The sequence below is a fragment of the Carcharodon carcharias genome, chromosome 6 (assembly GCF_017639515.1).
Source record: "Carcharodon carcharias isolate sCarCar2 chromosome 6, sCarCar2.pri, whole genome shotgun sequence".
NCBI lineage: Eukaryota > Metazoa > Chordata > Chondrichthyes > Lamniformes > Lamnidae > Carcharodon > Carcharodon carcharias.
Window position 1 is genome coordinate 90,331,450 of NC_054472.1, and position 19,004 is coordinate 90,350,453.

Consider the following 19,004-nt stretch of genomic DNA (forward strand, 5'->3'; position numbering starts at 1 on the left):
GTATAAAGTGAAAAGTTGTGGTCCCAACACTGACCCCTGCGGAACTCCACTAGTCACCGGCCGCCATCCTGAGAAGGACCCCCTTACCCCACTCTCTGCCTCCTGCCAGACAGCCAATCTTCTATCCATGCTAGTACCTTGCCTCTAACAGCATGGGCTCTTATCTTACTGAGCAGCCTCCTGTACGGCACCTTGTCAAAGGCCTTCTTGAAGTCTAAATAGGTAACATCCATTGGCTCTCCTTAATTTAACCTACTTGTTACCTCCTCAATGAATTCTAACAGATTTGTCAGGCATGACCTTCCCTTGATGAAACCATGCTGACTTTGCCCTATTTTATCATGCACTTCCAAGTATTCTGAAATCTCATCCTTAATAATGGACCCTAAAATCTTACCAATGACCGAGGTCAGGCTAATCGGCCTGTAATTTCCTGTCTTTTGCCTCACTCCCTTCTTAAACAGGGGGGTTACATTAGCGATTTTCCAGTCCTTTGGGACCCTCCCTGACTCGAGTGATTCCTGAAAGATCACCACTAACGTCTCCACTATCTCTTCAGCTATCTCCTTCAGAACTCTGGCCCAGGTGATTTATTCACCTTCAGACCTTTCAGTTTTCCTAGCACCTTCTCCTTGGTAATGGCTACCATACTCACCTCTGCCCCCCGACTCTCTTGAACTTTGGGGATGTTACTCGTGTCTTCCACTGTGAAGACTGACGCAAAGTATCTATTCAGTTCCTCCACCATTTCTTTGTTCCCCACTACTACTTCTCCAGCATCATTTTCCAGCAGCCCAATGTCCACTTTTGCCTCTCACCCTTTATATATCTGAAAAAACTCTTGCAATCTTCATTTATATTATTGGCTAGTTTACCCTCATATTTAATCTTCTGCTTCCTTATTTCTTTTTTAGTTGTCCTCTGTTGGTCTTTGTAGGCTTCCCAATCCCCTGGTTTCCCACTGCTCTTCGTCGCATTGTATGCTTTCTCTTTAGCCATTATGCTGTCCCTGCCTTCCCTTGTCAACCATGGTTGCCTCGTCCTCCCTTTAGTATGCTTCTTCTTCCTAGTGATGAATTTTTGCTGTGTCTTCTAAATTATTCCCAGAAAGTCCTGCCATTGCTGTTACACTGCTCATCTCCCTGTCAATTCTGGCCAGCTCCTTCCTCATGCCTCTGTAGTTGCCTTTATTCAACTGTAATACCGTTACATCTGATTCCAGCTTTTTCCTCTCAAATTGCAGGGTAAATTCTTTCATATTATGGTCACTTCCTCCTAAGGGTTCCTTCACTTTAAGCTCCCTTATCAAATCTGCCTCATTACATATCACTAAATCTAGAATTGCCTGTTCCCTAGCGGGCTCCACCACAAGCTGCTCCAAAAAGCCATGTCGTAGACATTCTACAAATTCCTTTTCTTGAGTTCCCTCCTCCTGTTAGGTCCTGCTGTGTCTGGATGTACCCCATTTTGTCCTGCAAGACGGGGAAGCATGTCATTGAGTACATGGAATCTGTTTTGTGTAAAGTGGCTGTCATAATTGACAGTATGTACAGACAGCGTGGTATGGCTGTGACACATGCAGTGTTTGCAAAGTGTGTGAGAGTGCAATGGAGCAAATACAGCAACAACTACATGTGTTTATACAGCACCATTAGTGTAATAAAATGCTTGGGGAAAAGAGCTCAAGCCTGTTCAATCTTTTCTGATAAGCATATTTCCCCCAGTTTTGGAATTCTTTTTGCACCTTCTCAGGTGCATTGTTTTTATACCATGGAGACCAGAACTCTGTGTACTCAGTGTGATCTAACCAAAGCTCTGCAAGTTTAACTAAACTTCCCTGCTTTTCAATTCTATTCACCTATAAATGATTCCCAGTATTTGGTTTGTCCTTTTTAAAATGTCCTTTATTAACCTGTGTTACTGCTATTTGTTGTGATTTTGTTTATCAATACCTCCACATCCCTTTTCTCTTCTATCCTGTTTAGGCTCTTGCATGGAGAAATTTGTTAATGTGGAACTGCTTCATATGCAAACTTGCATTGATTCCCTGAAAGTAGGCAGCACAGTGGGCTGCAACCTGCACACTCCATGCAGCTTTCTTCGATGACACCAATGTGGCATGCTTTGCAGTCCATGCAGGTATTGGCAGACAGTGCTGCTTGCCCCTGGGGAGCTGATATGTTTGCATAACGCTGATTAAAGGGGCACTATAAAAACAAAATTCTCCCCCTTTGTTATCCAACAGTATTTGACATCCTGATTCTTTCTACCAAAATGCACCGTTTTACTTATCTAAATTGAAATTCATTTGCTAATTAAATGCCCGTTCTGCAAGTTTACTAATGTCTTCTTGTATTTTGTTGTATTCTTTCTCCGTATTAGCGATATTCCCCACAATGGTATGCTTCCAATTCCCAAGTCCAGATTATCGGTGATCAACAACAATAGTCCAAGCATCAGTCCCTTTGGAATGCTATTTCCCACATTTTGCCAGTCTGAATAGTTACCCTTAACAAATATTCTAGGGTTTGTTTTGTAGCCGGCTTAATATGCATTCTGCTACTTGTCCTTGACTCCATGTGCTCTGACCTTAGCCCTGGATCCACTACGTAATATCTTATCTAAGGCCTTTTGAAAATCCAAATATATAACATCTGTTGCATTACTGTTGTCTACCCTGTCTGTTATTTCTTAGAGTTCAGTAATGTCAGTCAAGGAGATTTGACGGTACAAAGTATTTAGAGATCAAAATATATACGTAATTAAAGAGCAATCAAGAAGGTTAATGGAATGCAGATTTTGTGACAGGCATATAGAATACAAATTCAAAGCAGTATTATTACATTCACAGAGTGTATGTCAAATCTCACTGGTGTATTCACCTTCAGGCACACTATTGTAGGAAGCATTGGAGGAAAGCCAGTAGCAAATTACCAGAAAGATTAAGGGACTCCATGTGAATAGATTTGAGCTGTATTCCTAGAAATTAGGAGACTAATGGGTGTTCTGATTGAGGTGTTAAAATAATAAAGGGAATTAATATAATAAATGTGGAATGACTCTTCCAATTAGTAGGGGAAACTACAAGGGGACATATTTCTTTAGAAAAAGTTCAATTTTAAATTTTTCATTCAGTGAATGAACATGTAGAATGCAATACCTCAGAAGACCACAGTCTCATTCAGTTGAGGCATTTAAATGTTGATAATGGCAAGTAAGGAATGGATGTAAGGAGAAGATAGGAAGTTAGTAGCCCTGGCAGCTCACTCTGTGGCAAAACAAGCTTGATAACAAAATGGCCTCCTCTTCATAAATCTTAGCATATAGATGTTGATCACCTTAATATAAAATATTTTTCATTACTTAACTCTCATTTCTTAAAGTTATGTGACTTAGATCAGCGAGTAACCGTAAACATTTATTAAACAACAGATGCTGAGAAGATAACCTAGATTCTTGGGAATTACCTCCATGAACTGGCGAAGCCTCCCAATTGACTGCTGTAACTTTGGCAGAAGATCAGCAGAAACTCTAGATTCATGCATGAACCTTGAATTTATGGTAGCCAATCCCTTTAGGAAATGCTGTGCCCCAATGTCAACCTGCTAATTGATGATGTTTCTTTCAGATGTTTTGCTGTTGGAGGCTTCTAATTGTTCTGTGAATTGAAGTAGATGCACAGCAATTTGAATAATTTAGACTGTTTTCTAGTCGCAATGACGCTTAGGTTGTTCGGCAGTATGAATATGCTAACTGAATATTGTATAGGTGTATCATATGGATATAATCAAGTTTGCTGACAATACACCATTAGGTGAGAATGTAAGCTGTGAGGAGGACACAGAGGCTGCAAAATGATATAGACAGGTTAAGTGAGTAGGCAACAAGGTGGCAGATGGAGTTCAATGTGGGGAAGTGTGAGGTTATTCAATTTTGGTTGTAAGAACAGAAAAGCAGTGCAACTTGTAAATCTTGTTGTTCAGGGAGTCTTGGGTGTACTTGTATAAGACAAGTTGACATGCAGGTATAGCAAGCAATTAGTATGGCAGATGGCATGTTGACCTTTTATTGCAAGGAAATTGGAGTGCAAGAATGAGGAAGTCTTGCTACAGTAATATAGGGCTTTGGTGAAACCATACCTGAAATGCTGATCACAGTTTTGATCTCCACATCGAAGGAAGGATATACCTGCCCTGGTGGTGGTACACTGGATTGAGTCCTATAATGAGATGCTGAGTAAGTTGGGCCTATATTCTCTGGAGTTTTAAAGAATGAGGTGATCTCATTGAAACATACAAGATTCTAGAGGGGGTTTAACAGTGTAGATCCTGAGATTTTTTTCCCCCTGGCTGGGGAATGTAGATGATGGGAGCACAGTCTGAGAATAAAGAGTGGATCATTTGGAACCGATATGAGAAATTTCTTCACTCAGATGTTTGTGAATCTTTGGAATTCTTTACCTCAGAGATTTGTAGATGCTTCATTATTGAGTATATTTAAAGCTGAGAGAGAGATGTTTTTAGTGTCTCAGGCAATCAAGGGAATAGTCGGGGGGAGAGTGGGAAAGTGGAGTTAAGGCAGAAGATCAGCCATGGTTGTATTGAATGATGGAGAAGGCTCGAAGGCCATATGATTACTCTGGCTCCTTTTTCTTATTTTCTCATGTTGGGCTTAGTAAAACCATGAATATTCCTTTATGTAAAAGGATAATTTGAGAAAATTCAGGGGCTACAGATTTATTGGATTCTTGCTATTGTACTACCTATTTTTTTATTTTCTTATAGACCTTCACAAACTCCTCTAACCTTTGGATCCCTTCATCTGGGTGGGAAGAATGCTTTCTGGAGGTACTATTGTTGTATGTGTGTGGAAAAAGTCAACAGGAAATATATGTTTTAAATAAATAATATTGTCTATAAGCACAGCTTAACTTTTTCTATCATAAATTTCTATATTTACATGTATAACAGAAATTACCTCAGCAGACTTGTCATGCTATTATTATACTTTGAGTGGAGGTGCTCTAGTACCACCACTGTCAAGAGAATGTATACATAGGCAATTTCCATTTTATACATGCACAATGGAATTTATAACGGAAGTATAAAAATACAGACAGAATGCATTACTATAAAATGAGCACTGAATGTTTCTGCACGCACTGCTTCAATTATCTGCTTCCATCTGGCCCTGCTTTATCTGAACTTTACACATAGTCTTGACTCCACGTGTGCAATGCCACAGTAGATCAACTAGTAGTAATAAATTAAAAGCCATATGTCTTTGCATATTTCATGTGGTCTCACTTGAATTCCTGTTAATTTAATGTATATAAGCTAAAATGTACCTCCTAATCCCCTAAATGGTACTTCTGCAATTGTGTTGTTTCACCTGATTTTTTTTCCCAGCCTATATCAGGTAAGTATTTCTTTTGCTTTTATTTTCATTATCCATTTTTAAATATTTTAAATTGAACATCTTAAATCTGGGCACAGTCTGTTCCCTTCTGTCTTTGCTTCTGTTCTGGCACCTGAGTTCATTCTTGCTTATTTTGTCTTTTTCCTGGTATTAGGAAATAGCCACGCCTTTTGAAAGTACATGTGCTGCTTTGGCCTTCAGTTGACCACTCCTTCATGAGCCTTGGGCACTTGACTCCAACTGCCACCTGTCAAAGTGGCTATTAAGTTTGTGCCCCTGGCTTTGTTGCAATGTCACTTAGTGGCCACACACCATACTCTCCAGCTTTGTTATTGTCATCAGTTTTCCATTGTCTGAGTGAAGTAGGGTTACAAAATTAATTCAAGTAAATGTGGGGGGCATAGAGCAAGATTGCAAAAATATTTGGGGTCCTAGTCACTTTATTTCTGCTCCTGCATCTCACACCAGAGAAATAAAGTATTATTTAGCACTGCTGTCTTAGTATTAGTTCAGATCAGCTAACTCAATGCAGACTGAAGATTGACGGACTGTGGAAATTTCTGGTCTGGCAAATCCAGTCGCTCACCAGATAAATATGCTGAGCTATCAGATATATCATTTGGAAAAACTTGAAGGTGTAAATTGGTTCAAAGATGTATTTCAATTTATATTTCTGTATCTAACATTACGCTGTAATGTGTTGAAGGTCATTTCTTTTACTTTGGTCGTGGTGGTGTCTGTTGAATTAGACTTGTTTTTTACTTGTAACCATTTTTTTTTAAATATAAAACAAGATTAATATGGATGATGGAGGGTATTTATCTCTTATTAATTTATCCATCTAAAAAGACCATACTTTATTCACATCATATTATCCAGTTTCTTCTCAAATTATTCCATGGTTTCATCTCCACAAGTCTAATTTGGAAACTCTTTTGATGTGTCGAATAATCTGGAAAATTTTGTGACATCAGTTGTAAATTTCTTTTTTATCAATCTGAACATGTCACCTTGCTTGACTGTCAGTTTGCAGTGATTTTTGCACATCTATCTTTTTCTACACTGTTTTACTATGTTGTGTAAATCTATATCATCTTTGAGTTGCTTGCCTTCTAAGCTGAAATGCCAAGTTTTTGCCTGTCTTTTCCTGCTCTGATACCTTAGGGACTGCTGAAACAACCCGTTATTGGAGAATCATCCTCCGAGTACAAACCATTCCTGGCTTTTTGTCTTCAGTAATAACCATCCCTTTAAACCGCTTTCTCTTGACCCCTTCACCTTTGCTTCCAACAGCACTTTCAGGAGCTCATGAACTTCGTCACTTAAGATGAACATCATCTATTCTGCAGCTGCTGTTTTCACCCAAAATGCTGACACCAACTTCCCTTTCTAACTCTCATACCAGCTGACATCTGTGCTCCTCACCTCTGAAATTAGTGCTCACTTTTATCCATTTTCAGCTCTTGCTGGAGTACTGAAGCAGTCCTGATCAAACTGCCAAAACATCCTCTGTAATTTTGACCATAATGCATTAACATCCACAATCTCTCTGCAGCATTTGTGGTCAACCACACCAACCTCCTCCTGCACTTCTCTTCCATTGCCAAGAAAATCTCTAGCAGTATCTTCTCTTTTCTACCCTGTACTACTGCCTCCTGGGTCCTACAAATCTTGTTCTCTTTCTCTTCATCTACATGCTGCCCTTGTCGATATCATGCACAGACATAGCATCAACTCTCACACGTATCCTAACAGTTCCCAACTCTATCTCTACACCATCTCTCAACCCCTTCACTGTCTTATCAAATTGCTCACCTAACATCCAGTGTTAGATGGGTGGCACTTTCTTCCAGTGAAAGACCAAAGCCATTGTTTGGGCTCTTGTCACTGATTTCATTCCACCTCCCTGGCTACTGTCTCAAGCTGACTTAAACTATTTCAAATTATGCTATTATACTGCAGTCCAAGCTGAACATCTGAGTCTCTATCGTCTCCATCTTAAGGTCTGCCTACATCTACCTTTGCAACATCACCTGCCTCTGCTCTTACTTCAGCTCATTTGTTGCTGAAACCCTTACTCATGCCTTATTACCTCCAGATAACTATTCCAATGCTTTTCTGGCCGGCCTCTCATCACACAGCCTTTATAAGCTTAAACTGTTCCTATTTTGCCACAGATCCCACTTTTGACTATGTTGGTTCCCAATTCATAACAGCTCAAATTTGAAAGTTTCAACCTAGACATGAAATCGCTTTTGTAACTCTGCCCCCCGCCCCGCCCTTTCCATCTGAACTTTCTGATCCTCTGACTCTTGTCTCTTGTTCATTGTTCATGCGCCCTCACCCCTCCTCTTGCCACCTCGGCTTTGGCAGCTTAGGCCCCACAATCCCTCTATTAAACCCCTGCACCTCTCCAGTGCCCTCTCCTCCTTTTCAATCCTCCTCAACACTCATGTGACCAAGCATTTGGTCAGCCCTTGTTAACATTTCCTTTAATTGTATCTGTGTGATGCACGTTTGGACATCCTTGAATGTTCAAAGTATTATAAAAATGTAAATTATTTTTGACTTTTCTCTGAACTGCCTCCAGGGCTCAAATGTGTCTCAGTGCCTCGATGACCAGACTGCACAATACACAATAATAAAAACCGAAAATGCTGGAAAATCTCAGCTGGTCTGGAGAGAGAAACAGAGTTAATGTTTTGAATCCATATGACTTCTTCAGAGCTAAAGAGAAGCAGAAATGTGATGTGATGGATTTTATACTATTGGAGCAGGCGGAGCAAGATAGGTCAGGGATAGATGACAGCTGAGGAGAGATTGATAAAGATGTCATGGACACAAGACAAAGGGAGTGTTGATGGTAGTGGTAAAGAGCGAAGAAGGTGTTGATAGTGGCATAAAGGTAAGAGCAGAATGTGTTAATTGCAGAACAAGGGTCAGTGCCCTGTGAAAGCACAATATAGAAACAAGTGACAGATGCCCTGTTGGGGGAAGGTGGTTGGGGGAAAACAGAATTAAAAATGAACAAATAAATAAAATAATAAAACAAAATAAATAAATAAATAAAAAAAAAAACTGGATTAAAAAAGGGGAGAGTCTGTGATCTGAAGTTGTTGAACTCCATGTTAAGTCCAGAAGGATGTAAATTGCCTGAATATGAGGTGCTGTTCCTTCAGGTTGCGTTGGGCTTCACCGGAACATTGCAGCAGGCCAAGGATGGACGTGTGGGCATGAGAGCAAGATGGTGAGTTGAAATGGCAGGCAACAATGAGTGAAGGTGTTCTGCAAAGCGGCCACCCAGTCTGCATTTAGAGGGCAGAGGTGTGGGAGATGGGTCGGACACAGTTGAGGGCCCTGTTGGCCACAGTGGGGGGATGCCTCGGTTGAGAAAAAAGGAAGAAAGGACATCTACCCTCACCCCTTCCCTTCCCTCCCAGAACCATGATAGGGTCCCCCTAGTCCTCACTTTTCACCCCACCAGCTTCCGCATTCTAAAGATCATCCTCCACATTTCTGCCAACTCCAGCATGATGCCACCACCAAACACATCTTCCCCCTCAACCCCGTCTGTCAACATATCTGCCGGGACCGTTCCCTCCGTGACACCCTAGTCCACTCCTTCATCACCCCAACTCCTCATCCCCTTTCCATGGCACCTTCCCATGCAATCGCAGAAGGTGTAACACCTGCCCAAATACCTCCTTGCTCCCCGCTGTCCAAGGTCCCAAACACTCCTTTCATCTCCCTTAAGTTGGTCTACTGTATTCGCTGCTCCCAATGCGATATTGGGGAGACTAAATGCAGACTGGGTGACCGCTTTGTGGAACACCTTCGGTCATTGCTTGCTATTTCAACTCACCGTCTTACTCTCATGCCCACATGTCCATCCTTGGCCTGCTACAATGTTCCAGTGAAGCCCAATGCAATCTTCCGATGGCACTTTACAGCATTCTGGACTTAACATGGAGTTTAACAACTTCAGACCATGAACACTCTCCTTCATTGTGACCCCTTTTTTAAATCTAGTTTTTATTTATTTGTTTGTTTTATTCATTTGTTGATTTTTTAAAAAATCCTTTTTCCCTTACCACCCCCCACCCGCCGTCATCTGTCACTTGTTTCTATGTTGTGCTTTCACAAGAACACTGACCCTTGTTCTGCGATTAACACCCTCTGCTATCTTACCTTTATGCCACTATCAGCACCTTCTTTACTCTTTACCACTACCATTAACACTCCCTTTGTCTTGTGTCCATGACATCTTTGTCAATCTCTCCTTAGCTCCCACTTATCCCTGACCTTCTATCTTGCTCCAACCATCCCCCAGCAGTATAAAATCCATCACGCCACATTTCTATGTCTCTTTAGCCTTGAAGGAAAGTCATATAGAGTAATACAGCACAGAACAGGCCCTTCGGCCCATCGTGTCCATGCCGCCCATCAAGCACCTATCTATTCTAATCCCATTTTCCAGCACCTGGCCTGTATGCTATGGCGTTTCAAGTGCTCATCTAAATATTTCTTAAATGTTGTGAGGGTTCCTGCCTCTACCATTCCCTCAGGCAGTGTTCCAGATTCCAACCACTGTCTTGGGTGAAATTTTTTTTCCCCAAATCCCCTATAAACCTCCTGTCCCTTACCTTAAATCGATGCCCCCTGGTTATTGATACCTCCGCTAAGAGGAAAAGTTTCTTCCTATCTACCCTATCTATTGCCCTCATAATTTTGTATACCTCTATCATTTCACCCCTCAACCTTCTCTGCTCTAAGGAAAACAACCCAGCCTATCCAGTTTCTCTTCATAGCTGAAATGCTCCAGGCCAGGCAACATCCTGGTGAATCTCCTCTGCACCTTCTCCAGTGCAATCATATCTTTCCTATAGTATGGCGACCAGAACTGCACGCAGTAATCCAGCTGTGGCCTAACTAGCGATTTATACAGCTCCAACATAACCTCCGTGCTCTTATATTCAGTGCCTCGTCTAATAAAGGCAAGTATCCCATATGCCTTCTTAACCACTTTATCTACCTGTGTGCTGCCTACAGGGATCTATGGACATGTACACCAAGGTCCCTCTGATCCTCTGTACTTCCTAGAGTCCTACCTTTCATTGTGTATTCCCTTGCTGTGTTAGTCCTCCCAAAATGCATCATGCTTCACCTCACACTTCTAACATTAACTTCAACGTTAACTCTGTTTCTCTCTCCACTGATGTTGCCAGACCTCTTGAGTTTTTTTCTGTTTTATTTCAGATTTCCAGTATCCAGAGTATTTTGTCTTTATCTTATGCACAATACACAATGTGGTGTGACTGGAGCATTATGTAGTTTGACTGTAACTTCATACTTCGGCTTGTATTCTAACAATTTAACTACAAGGTTAAGCATTCTATTTCCTTTGCTGCTAAGACCCCTAGATCTCTTTCAGCTTTATCTTCTATTTTGACACCACTCGATGAACAGCTTATGCTGTTCATTTTTTTTCTTCCATGTGCAATCCTATATGCTTGACTGTACTAAATTTCAACTGCCATTTTTTCTGCCCGCTTAGTTCTGGAACTGCCATCTCAGATTCACTTCGTTTTGGCTTTCTGAATCAAAGTAGTTGATTTCAATTCTTCTCTTGCCCTGTCATAAGTCCCGTTAAATGGTACCTACACTTAGACGACATCAACCTAGAATGTAAACCGGTCTTTTTTTTTTTCACTTGCTGAATACTCATCTGTCCAAGTGATGAGAAAATCCATCATCAGCTTCTTAAATTAATCTAAGGCCCATACTCAGTGTCTTGAAAGTTATATTTATTTAATTATCTGCTGAATGCGCTATAATTTTAAAGTTCATAGCCCCCAATTTCTTTCTCTCCTGCATCAGATTATAGGCTAAAATTAATACTTTGCTGGATAAATTTGTCAACAGATAAATGCTGTCTCAGTTAAGACTTCAGAGATCAGCGTGCATGTTTGTTTTCTGTGCTACTTTCAAAAATGCCCTGGAACCGATACATTTTTAGATATGAAGAAATTGATGCAGGCTGTTCTATTTCGGATGTGAGTGTTCCTGCCAAAGCTTGTGTGGCTTGGAGGGGATCTTGCAGTGCAGGTGCTCCCATGTGTCTGCTGCCCTTGTCCTTCTAGGTGATAAGAGGTTGTGGGTTTGGAAGGTGCTGTCAAAGGAGCCTTGTTGAGTTGCTGCAGTGCATCTTGTAGATGGTATACACTGCTGCCACTGTGTTGGTGGTGGAGGGACTGAGTGAATGTTTAAGGATGTGGATGGGGTGCTGATCAAGCAGACTGCTTTGCCCTGGATGGTGTTGAGCTTTTTTTATTCATTCATGGGATCTGGGTGTCACTGGCTAGGCCAGCATTTGTTGGCCATCCCTAATAGCCCTTTAGAAGGTGGTGGTGAACTGCCTTCTTGAATTGCTGCAATCCATGTGGTGTAGGTATACCCACAGTGCTGTTAGGAAGGGAGTTCCAGGATTTTGACCCAGCAACAGTGAAGGAACAGCAATATATTTCCAAGTCAGGATGGTGAGTGGCTTGGAGGGTAACTTCCAGGTGGTGGTGTTCCTGTGCATTTCCTGCCCTTGTCTTTCTAGATGGTAGTGGTTGTGGGTTTGGAAGGTGCTGTCTGAGGAGCCTTGATGAGTTCCTGCAGTGCATCTTGAAGACATCTTGTGCCTCTGCGCATCAGTGGTGGAGGGAGTGAATGTTTGTTGATGAGGTGAGTGTTGTTGGACTGCAGTCATCAAGACAAATGGAGAGTATTCCATCACACTCCTGACTTGTGCCTTGTAGATGGTGGACAGGCTTTGAGGAGTCAGGAGATGAGTTACTTGCCACAGAATTCCCAGTCTCTGAGCTGCTCTTGTTTCCACAATATTTATGTGGCTGGTCCAGTTAACTTTCTGGCCAATGGTAACTTGTCACATTTGGCCCCTCTTCCTGGGGATAAAAAAGAATCTAACAATGAAAGTGGACTATAAAATTAAAAAAAAAGAAAATGCGTAAGTATCAGATGCTGCCATTAAACTAATCCTTTAAGTAAATAATGGAATAGTTTTGCATAATTGCAGCCACCAAACGCACATTCCACCCAAGCTTAAACAGTAGAACCATTTCACAATACATGAGGTACAAAGGAGATGAAAATTGCAGAAACTGTAGGATATAATATTAGTAAACAACTTTGTGCAAGTCTGCTCTGACCAAGATAGTAGCACAGTGTTTTTTTCCATGCAAACTGGAGAAGTGTGACCATACTTGAAATTGTTAAGTGTGTGTTAATTATCAATTTCCATTTACTGTAGATGCCTTTTTGGTTTTGGTGGAATAAGTCACTCCTGTAACTAGTCTCAGTACCTTAGCTTATGATAGTTGACCTAAATTGCCATATCTCTACTTGCACAATAACAATAATATCCTTTTGTGACTGAGACCAGATATTCGTGCCTTTTCCATGTGTATTACTTTAATCTGCCTGGAGATTGGCCAAGTGAACAGTTGCTGAAACAAAGCCAAATGCAAATCATTAAGCTGATTTATTCAGTGTATGAATATACTGAGCTATGCTTATGATTAGATCCATTCAGTAATATATTACACCTCCCCACATCTGTGGGTTATCTGTCTTGACTTAAAATTATTTCTGACTGGTCTTTCCTAAATTCTAGCCATTTTTCTACTTGTTTCTATCATGCTTTTTATACTTAGAAAGGGAAGATCTGTCAATCTCTGTCAGGGGCCAACCAAATTCCAGTGCAATGGGCTGCTTCATTTACTGACTTACCAAGACAACTGAATGAACATCTCATCTTCCACAGTCAATGCATATCATCAGAGCTAGTTCATTAACATCTTAAGGACCCTGCTTGTCTTTTTTAAACTTATGTGAATACATCACCTTTAAATGTTGCATTTTGAAATATAATCTCCTCACTCCCAAGTCCTTTCTCTGTAAAAATGATGAAAAGTTTTGAAATATAGCAGTTTGAAAAGATCTTTTCAGAACAGTGATGAGGTATAAGAAAGAACAAACATTTTTATAAGCGCAAATCTTGTTTATTGGTTTACATGATTCTGAAGTGTCGTGTTTGTAATTGCTGAAACAAGGCGAGATACAAAGCATTAAGCTTTTCATTTCACAGTGAGCAAATATACTGAACTAAAATGTAGATGTGATTAGGTACACTTAGTAATATGCCATGATATAAGAAACAATGCTGTACTGGATTAAAATCTAGTGAGAACCGAGGAAGCAGGAGTTGGAGTCAAGGGCTAGTTTCAAAATAATTAGAAGTGGATAGCAGTTTCCACCATTCTGTTTGTTACATGGATGGTAAAGATTCCATGGTATTGTTTTGAAGAGCAGGAGAATTATCCCCGGTGTCCTGGATAATATTTAAAGTGCATTGAGACATCTACTGGTTGAGAAAAGTGCTTTATAAATGCAAGTCGTTTTTATATTAGCCTGTGGGGTGATTTCATGCTGAAAGGATTTGAAGGAATAGTGACAAAGTAGATAGAAACAAACTGTTTCCAGCGGTCTAGAATGAGGGTGCATTGATATCTGATTTAGATTCAAGAGACTTAGGCCAGTGGGCACGAAAAGTGCCCAGTGAGGATTATGAGGCTGTGAAATGCATTACCAGAGTTAAGTGAAATTTAAGAATAGGCTGGATAGATGGTTCAAGAAAAGGACAGTGAAAGGATATGAGATCAGGGGTAAGTTGATGCAACGTTGAAGGATGAGACCAGCAGGGACTGGTTGGGCTAATGGACTTCTTCCATGACACAGAAATTGCAAAATGGAAGATTCCTTGTTGTTCTAGTATGTGCAAGTTGTAAATTGTTTCATTTTTTTTTGTGGGTCCTTTTATGATTGAAGAGTCTGATGTGTGTGATTGGCATGGACACCCACAGAAGACCTTTATACCGTTAGTGTTGGTGCTTGGAATTTGTGCAGCTATGTCACCTTTGGCCTTTGGACACATTAGATGTTGCGAGTTTGGTGTCCTTGAAACAACATGCTGAACCGAATTCAGTGCCTACTTCCACATGGGTCGCTATGTTTCCTCTAGAAAGGTGGTCTGCAATGCAGAGTTTGTAAGGCTCTTTTTAAGTTGTCTTTGTATCGTTTGGACAGACTAACCTTATGTCATTTCCCTGAGAAGAACTGCTTGGGAATTCTGTAATCATTCATGTGGGAGACACAGTGTGACCATTCAAGTTGAATTTTCTGGAGGGTGGTCTCCATGCTGTTGAGTCCAGTAAGAAGGAGGATCATATTGTTTGAGATTTATTTTTTTTCTTGCCTGTCATTGAACTCTCATGATGGGCCTCAGGTTTCTTTGGTGGAAACATTCCAGACCTATGATGTGGCGCCTATAGCAGACCCAGGATTCTGTGCCATGCAGCAGGGTGATAAGGACAGTGGCCTGGTAAAGTTTTATTTTAGTCTGCGGCTTAAAACCATTCTGTTTCCAGACATTGTCCTGAAGTTGGCCACAGGCAGAACTTTCTTTTTGGATGAGTGCATGGATATCTTCACAAATAGTGGCATCCCTAGAGAGCACATTGCCAAGCCATGAGAGTTTTTCCTGCATCATTGACACTGATACCATCAATGGTTATGTCAAGTCATTCATAACATATGCTGGCTGAAGAATAATCTTGGTCTTGGACACACTGACTTTGAGACCAAAGTTTTTGGCAGCACTCAAATTTGTTTGTCATGTTCTAGATGTCTTCCTTGTTGTATACAGCTGGGGTACAGTCATCTGCATATTGTGATTACTGCCTCTGTGACTTTGGAGGCATGCAGTCTGGAGAGATTGAAGAGCTTCCTTGATCAGAACCTAATGTTGATACCTGCAGGCATGTCTCTGGTGGCTTCCTTAAGCAGCAAAGAAGGGTTGGGAAGCCACGACGTATCCTTGCTTTATGCTGCTGGTTGCCACTAAAAGCATTGAGCATCACACCACAGGCACAAACACCCAACCATGCTATCATGCAGTAGGTGCAGGATTTTGACAAATTTGTTCGGATATGCTAGCTTGGAGAGAAAGTGCCATAGATCAGGTCAACTCACTTCCTGTGTTTCTGGTTTGTTTTGAAAAAAGTCTTTCTTTTGCTATGGAATGACATTATTGTAGTTGTCTCCCTCTTAAACAAGATAAACAAGGTGCACTGGTTCAAGGTATATTAAGTTAGGTGCTCTAGAAATACCACACTGATTGAGAGGAGACCAGACACTACATTGCAAGTTTCTAACAAGTAATGGAGTTCCATCCGCCTTCTAAAGTGGCAATACTGTCCATCTACTAAGCCACAAACTGTCAAGACTTTAGTTAGATTTATGAGCAGCATATATAGATTCTGATGTTGCTTTCTGCATTTTTCTATGTAATTATAGGTAAAACAGGCTTGCAATAATAGTGCAACAAGGCAAACTGGGACTCATTTTTTACTTTATCTCTTATATTATGGAGGCAGCCGCCGTTAAAGTTACCTATTTCCAAGTTAATGATGTGTGAGCTCTATAATGTGATGAGTGACTTTTTCAGGACTAGCATAGGCAGGTTTCCATAAAATGTAAATTAATTTGTGTAGAAACTTGATTGCAGTTATCATGGGGCAGAGGCTGTAATTTTTCTGCAAATTTAGTTGCAAGAATTGGGAGTGATGGCAACAGTCGTCATAGCTCCAATGAAAGTCTCTCGCGCTCAAAACAGTTTCATTAATTTGGAATTAATGTAGAATGCATTCTTTACCCACCGTCCCACAGAAGCCTGATGATGGTGGATAAATAAAAACGATTATTCTAGTGGTAGTGTACGTGCACTCCTCCTCACCATCTGTTTATATCTATCTCCTTCATGGGCTGGGGAACAAATGAGCCATGATACATAAACCAGACTGATTGTGTGTAGGATTGTCAACCAGTTGGGATTTCAAGGCAGTTTGGCATGCTTACATTTCTAGTCACTGATGGAGGCCGCCTTTCTTTTGCTGTGGACAGATGTTCTCATGGTTGTCTTGCACATAAACAAGGTGCACTGGTTCAAGGTATATTAATTTAGGTTCTCTAGAAATACCAAACTGATTCAAAGAGGAGACCAGACACCTACATGCAAGTTTCTTACACGGGGAGCTCCATCTTCCTTCCGAAGCTGTGTTGCTGTCTTATCTACTAAGCTATACATACATCAGGAAGGGGAATGTAATTTTCATTTCTGTCTCCTGGACACTCACCCACCCACTTGTTCATATTACTGGTAATAGCAGGTTATAAACATACATTTGTATAAAGATATGCCCATTGTCCTTGAAGTTCCAGTGTGTAAACTTAGACCAGATCATTAACTAGGAGATTGCTGTAATACAGATTAGCAGGCAGAACAACCCCCTCAGACATGGGAGGTGGGTTGCGGGAAAACATCCCATACATGAAACATAGTCAATTAAGGAACAGGAAATATCATTTGGCCAGAAAGCCAGCCTGCCCTGCTTTGCATACATTGAAACCAGATCTCTCTGTCATTTATCCTTTAACTCCTCTTTCTTGAATTGCTTTTAACTGTGTTTGAACATATTTCTAAATTTTTAGGGTTCCTAGTGCTCTATGATTCACTGGTCATTGAATTTTTAGCTGCCAATATTGCCTTCATTTCTTCCTCTATATTGGGAAGGGAACTATTACCGTGTTTCAGGATAAGATACATAAGTGTTAAGTTTCAGCTAAGTATTAAGTACTAAGTCACCAAAGCTTAATGTTTTTGTTTCCAGAAGTTATTGGGTGACTTCAATTGCTAATCTCCAATGATGTTCATTAGCAGTCGTGGCTCAGTGGGTAGCACTCTTGCTCCAATGTTGTGGGTTCAAGTCTCATTCGAGGACAAAAGCACTGACACTCAGTGCAGTACTGCTTCGTTAGTGCACTTATCAGAGGAGCTGTCTTTCGAATGAGATGTTACTGCACACTTGTGGACATAAATGATCCCATTGCCGAATTTCGAAGAACAGAGGAGTAATCCCCAGTGTTCTGGTTAATATTGATTCCTCAATCAACATCTCAAAAATGGATAATTTGATCATTGTCACATTGCTGTTTGTGGGGGTTTCTGTCTTCAAATTGGCTGCTGCATTTTCTACATTACCACAGTGACTACACTTCAAAAATACTTGGTTGGCTGTAAAGCATTTTGGGACACCTGGGGTTATGAAAAGCTCTATATAAATACTTTTTCTTTTTGTTAATTCTGGTCCTTTTCCCTCCAAAGGTCTACTCTAAAAATTACCTTTTTGATCATATCTTTAGTTACTTCCATTATACCATCTTTCTTTACTGTATAAACATAAGAATAGTTGTTAATTCAACCCCTTGACCCTATTTCATTTGATCATGGCCTATTTATATCTCAACTCCATTTAACTGGTTTTGTTCCACTTCACTTGATGCCCTTTCCTAACAAAAATCTGCCAATCTGTCTTGAAAATTTCAATTGACTCAGTAACCACCACAACATTTTGGGGGGAGAACTTCCAGATTTCCACTATGTTTTTTGTGAAAAAAGTGCTTCCAGATCTCATCCCTTTAATGACCCAGCTCTGATTTTAAAGATTTAACCCCTCCACTACATTACCAGCCCTGCCACACAACACTGAAAAGGCCCTCTTAGATTCACAAATATTTTGTGACTATAAGCATGGTAAACTTTATTTACTCACCTTTCTCCTCTTGTTTGTAGCCTTTGACATGATACCATCCTCCTCCAAAGCCTCTTTTCCAATGCTCAGCTGGGTGAAATTGCCCTTGCATGGTTCCATTGTGGTCTTTAAAGTCATAGCCAGAGAATCACTTGAAATGGCTTCTCTTCCCACTCCTACATAGTTACATCCTAGAGTCAAGGTTCTATTCTTCACCAGCAACCTCATCTCCCTTCTACATGCTGTCTTAAGCCCCCGGCAGTGTCATCAAAGAAAGGGTTCCAAATGCAGGCTAACAACCTCCAATACAGCATCACCACCACCTCCTTTATTTTCTACTGCTTTTGATTTGTCACTCTCCTTGTCTGACATCCAGGACTGGATGAGTGGAAGTATTAAATATTGAAAAAGCTGAAGTTACTGTCTTTGGTCCCACAAACTCCATTCCATAACCACTGATTCCATCCCTCTTCCTGGCCACTGTATGAGAATGAACCAGACTGCTTGCAAACATGGCATCCTATTTGAACCTAAACTGAGCTTTCATGCCCCATTATCCTTTCCAACACCAACATTTCCACCTCTATAAACATCGTCCATTTCTGCCCTACCCTCAGCTCATCTGTTTAAATTTTGTTTCCCCTAGAATAGATCCCTATTCTAACCCTCTCCCACTTTGCATCCTCCACAAGCTTGAGTCTATCCAAAGCTCTGCTCCCTGCATCCTAACTTGCACCAAGCCCCATTCACCCACCACCGCTATGTCCGCCAACCTACATTAGATTCTGTTCCGGTAAAGCCTTAAATTTAAAATTCTTGTCATTGTTTATAGCTTCCTCCATGGCCTTGGTCTCTTTATCTCTGTAACTTTCT

General features: G+C 40.8%; 1 protein-coding gene across 5 annotated transcripts in view; it reads left to right on the plus strand.

Annotated features, from left to right (window-relative positions):
• The window catches only part of pde7a (phosphodiesterase 7A), a 132,675-nt gene that overhangs the window by 22,008 nt on the left and 91,663 nt on the right, over positions 1–19,004 (plus strand). For 2 of the 5 annotated variants that reach the window (XM_041190498.1, XM_041190500.1), the window contains exon 2: positions 4,785–4,847. The exons of the other annotated variants lie outside the window; for them this stretch is intronic. In XM_041190498.1, coding sequence (XP_041046432.1) covers positions 4,785–4,847 — 63 coding nt within the window. The remainder of the gene's footprint in view (positions 1–4,784; positions 4,848–19,004) is intronic. 5 annotated transcript variants of the gene reach the window in all.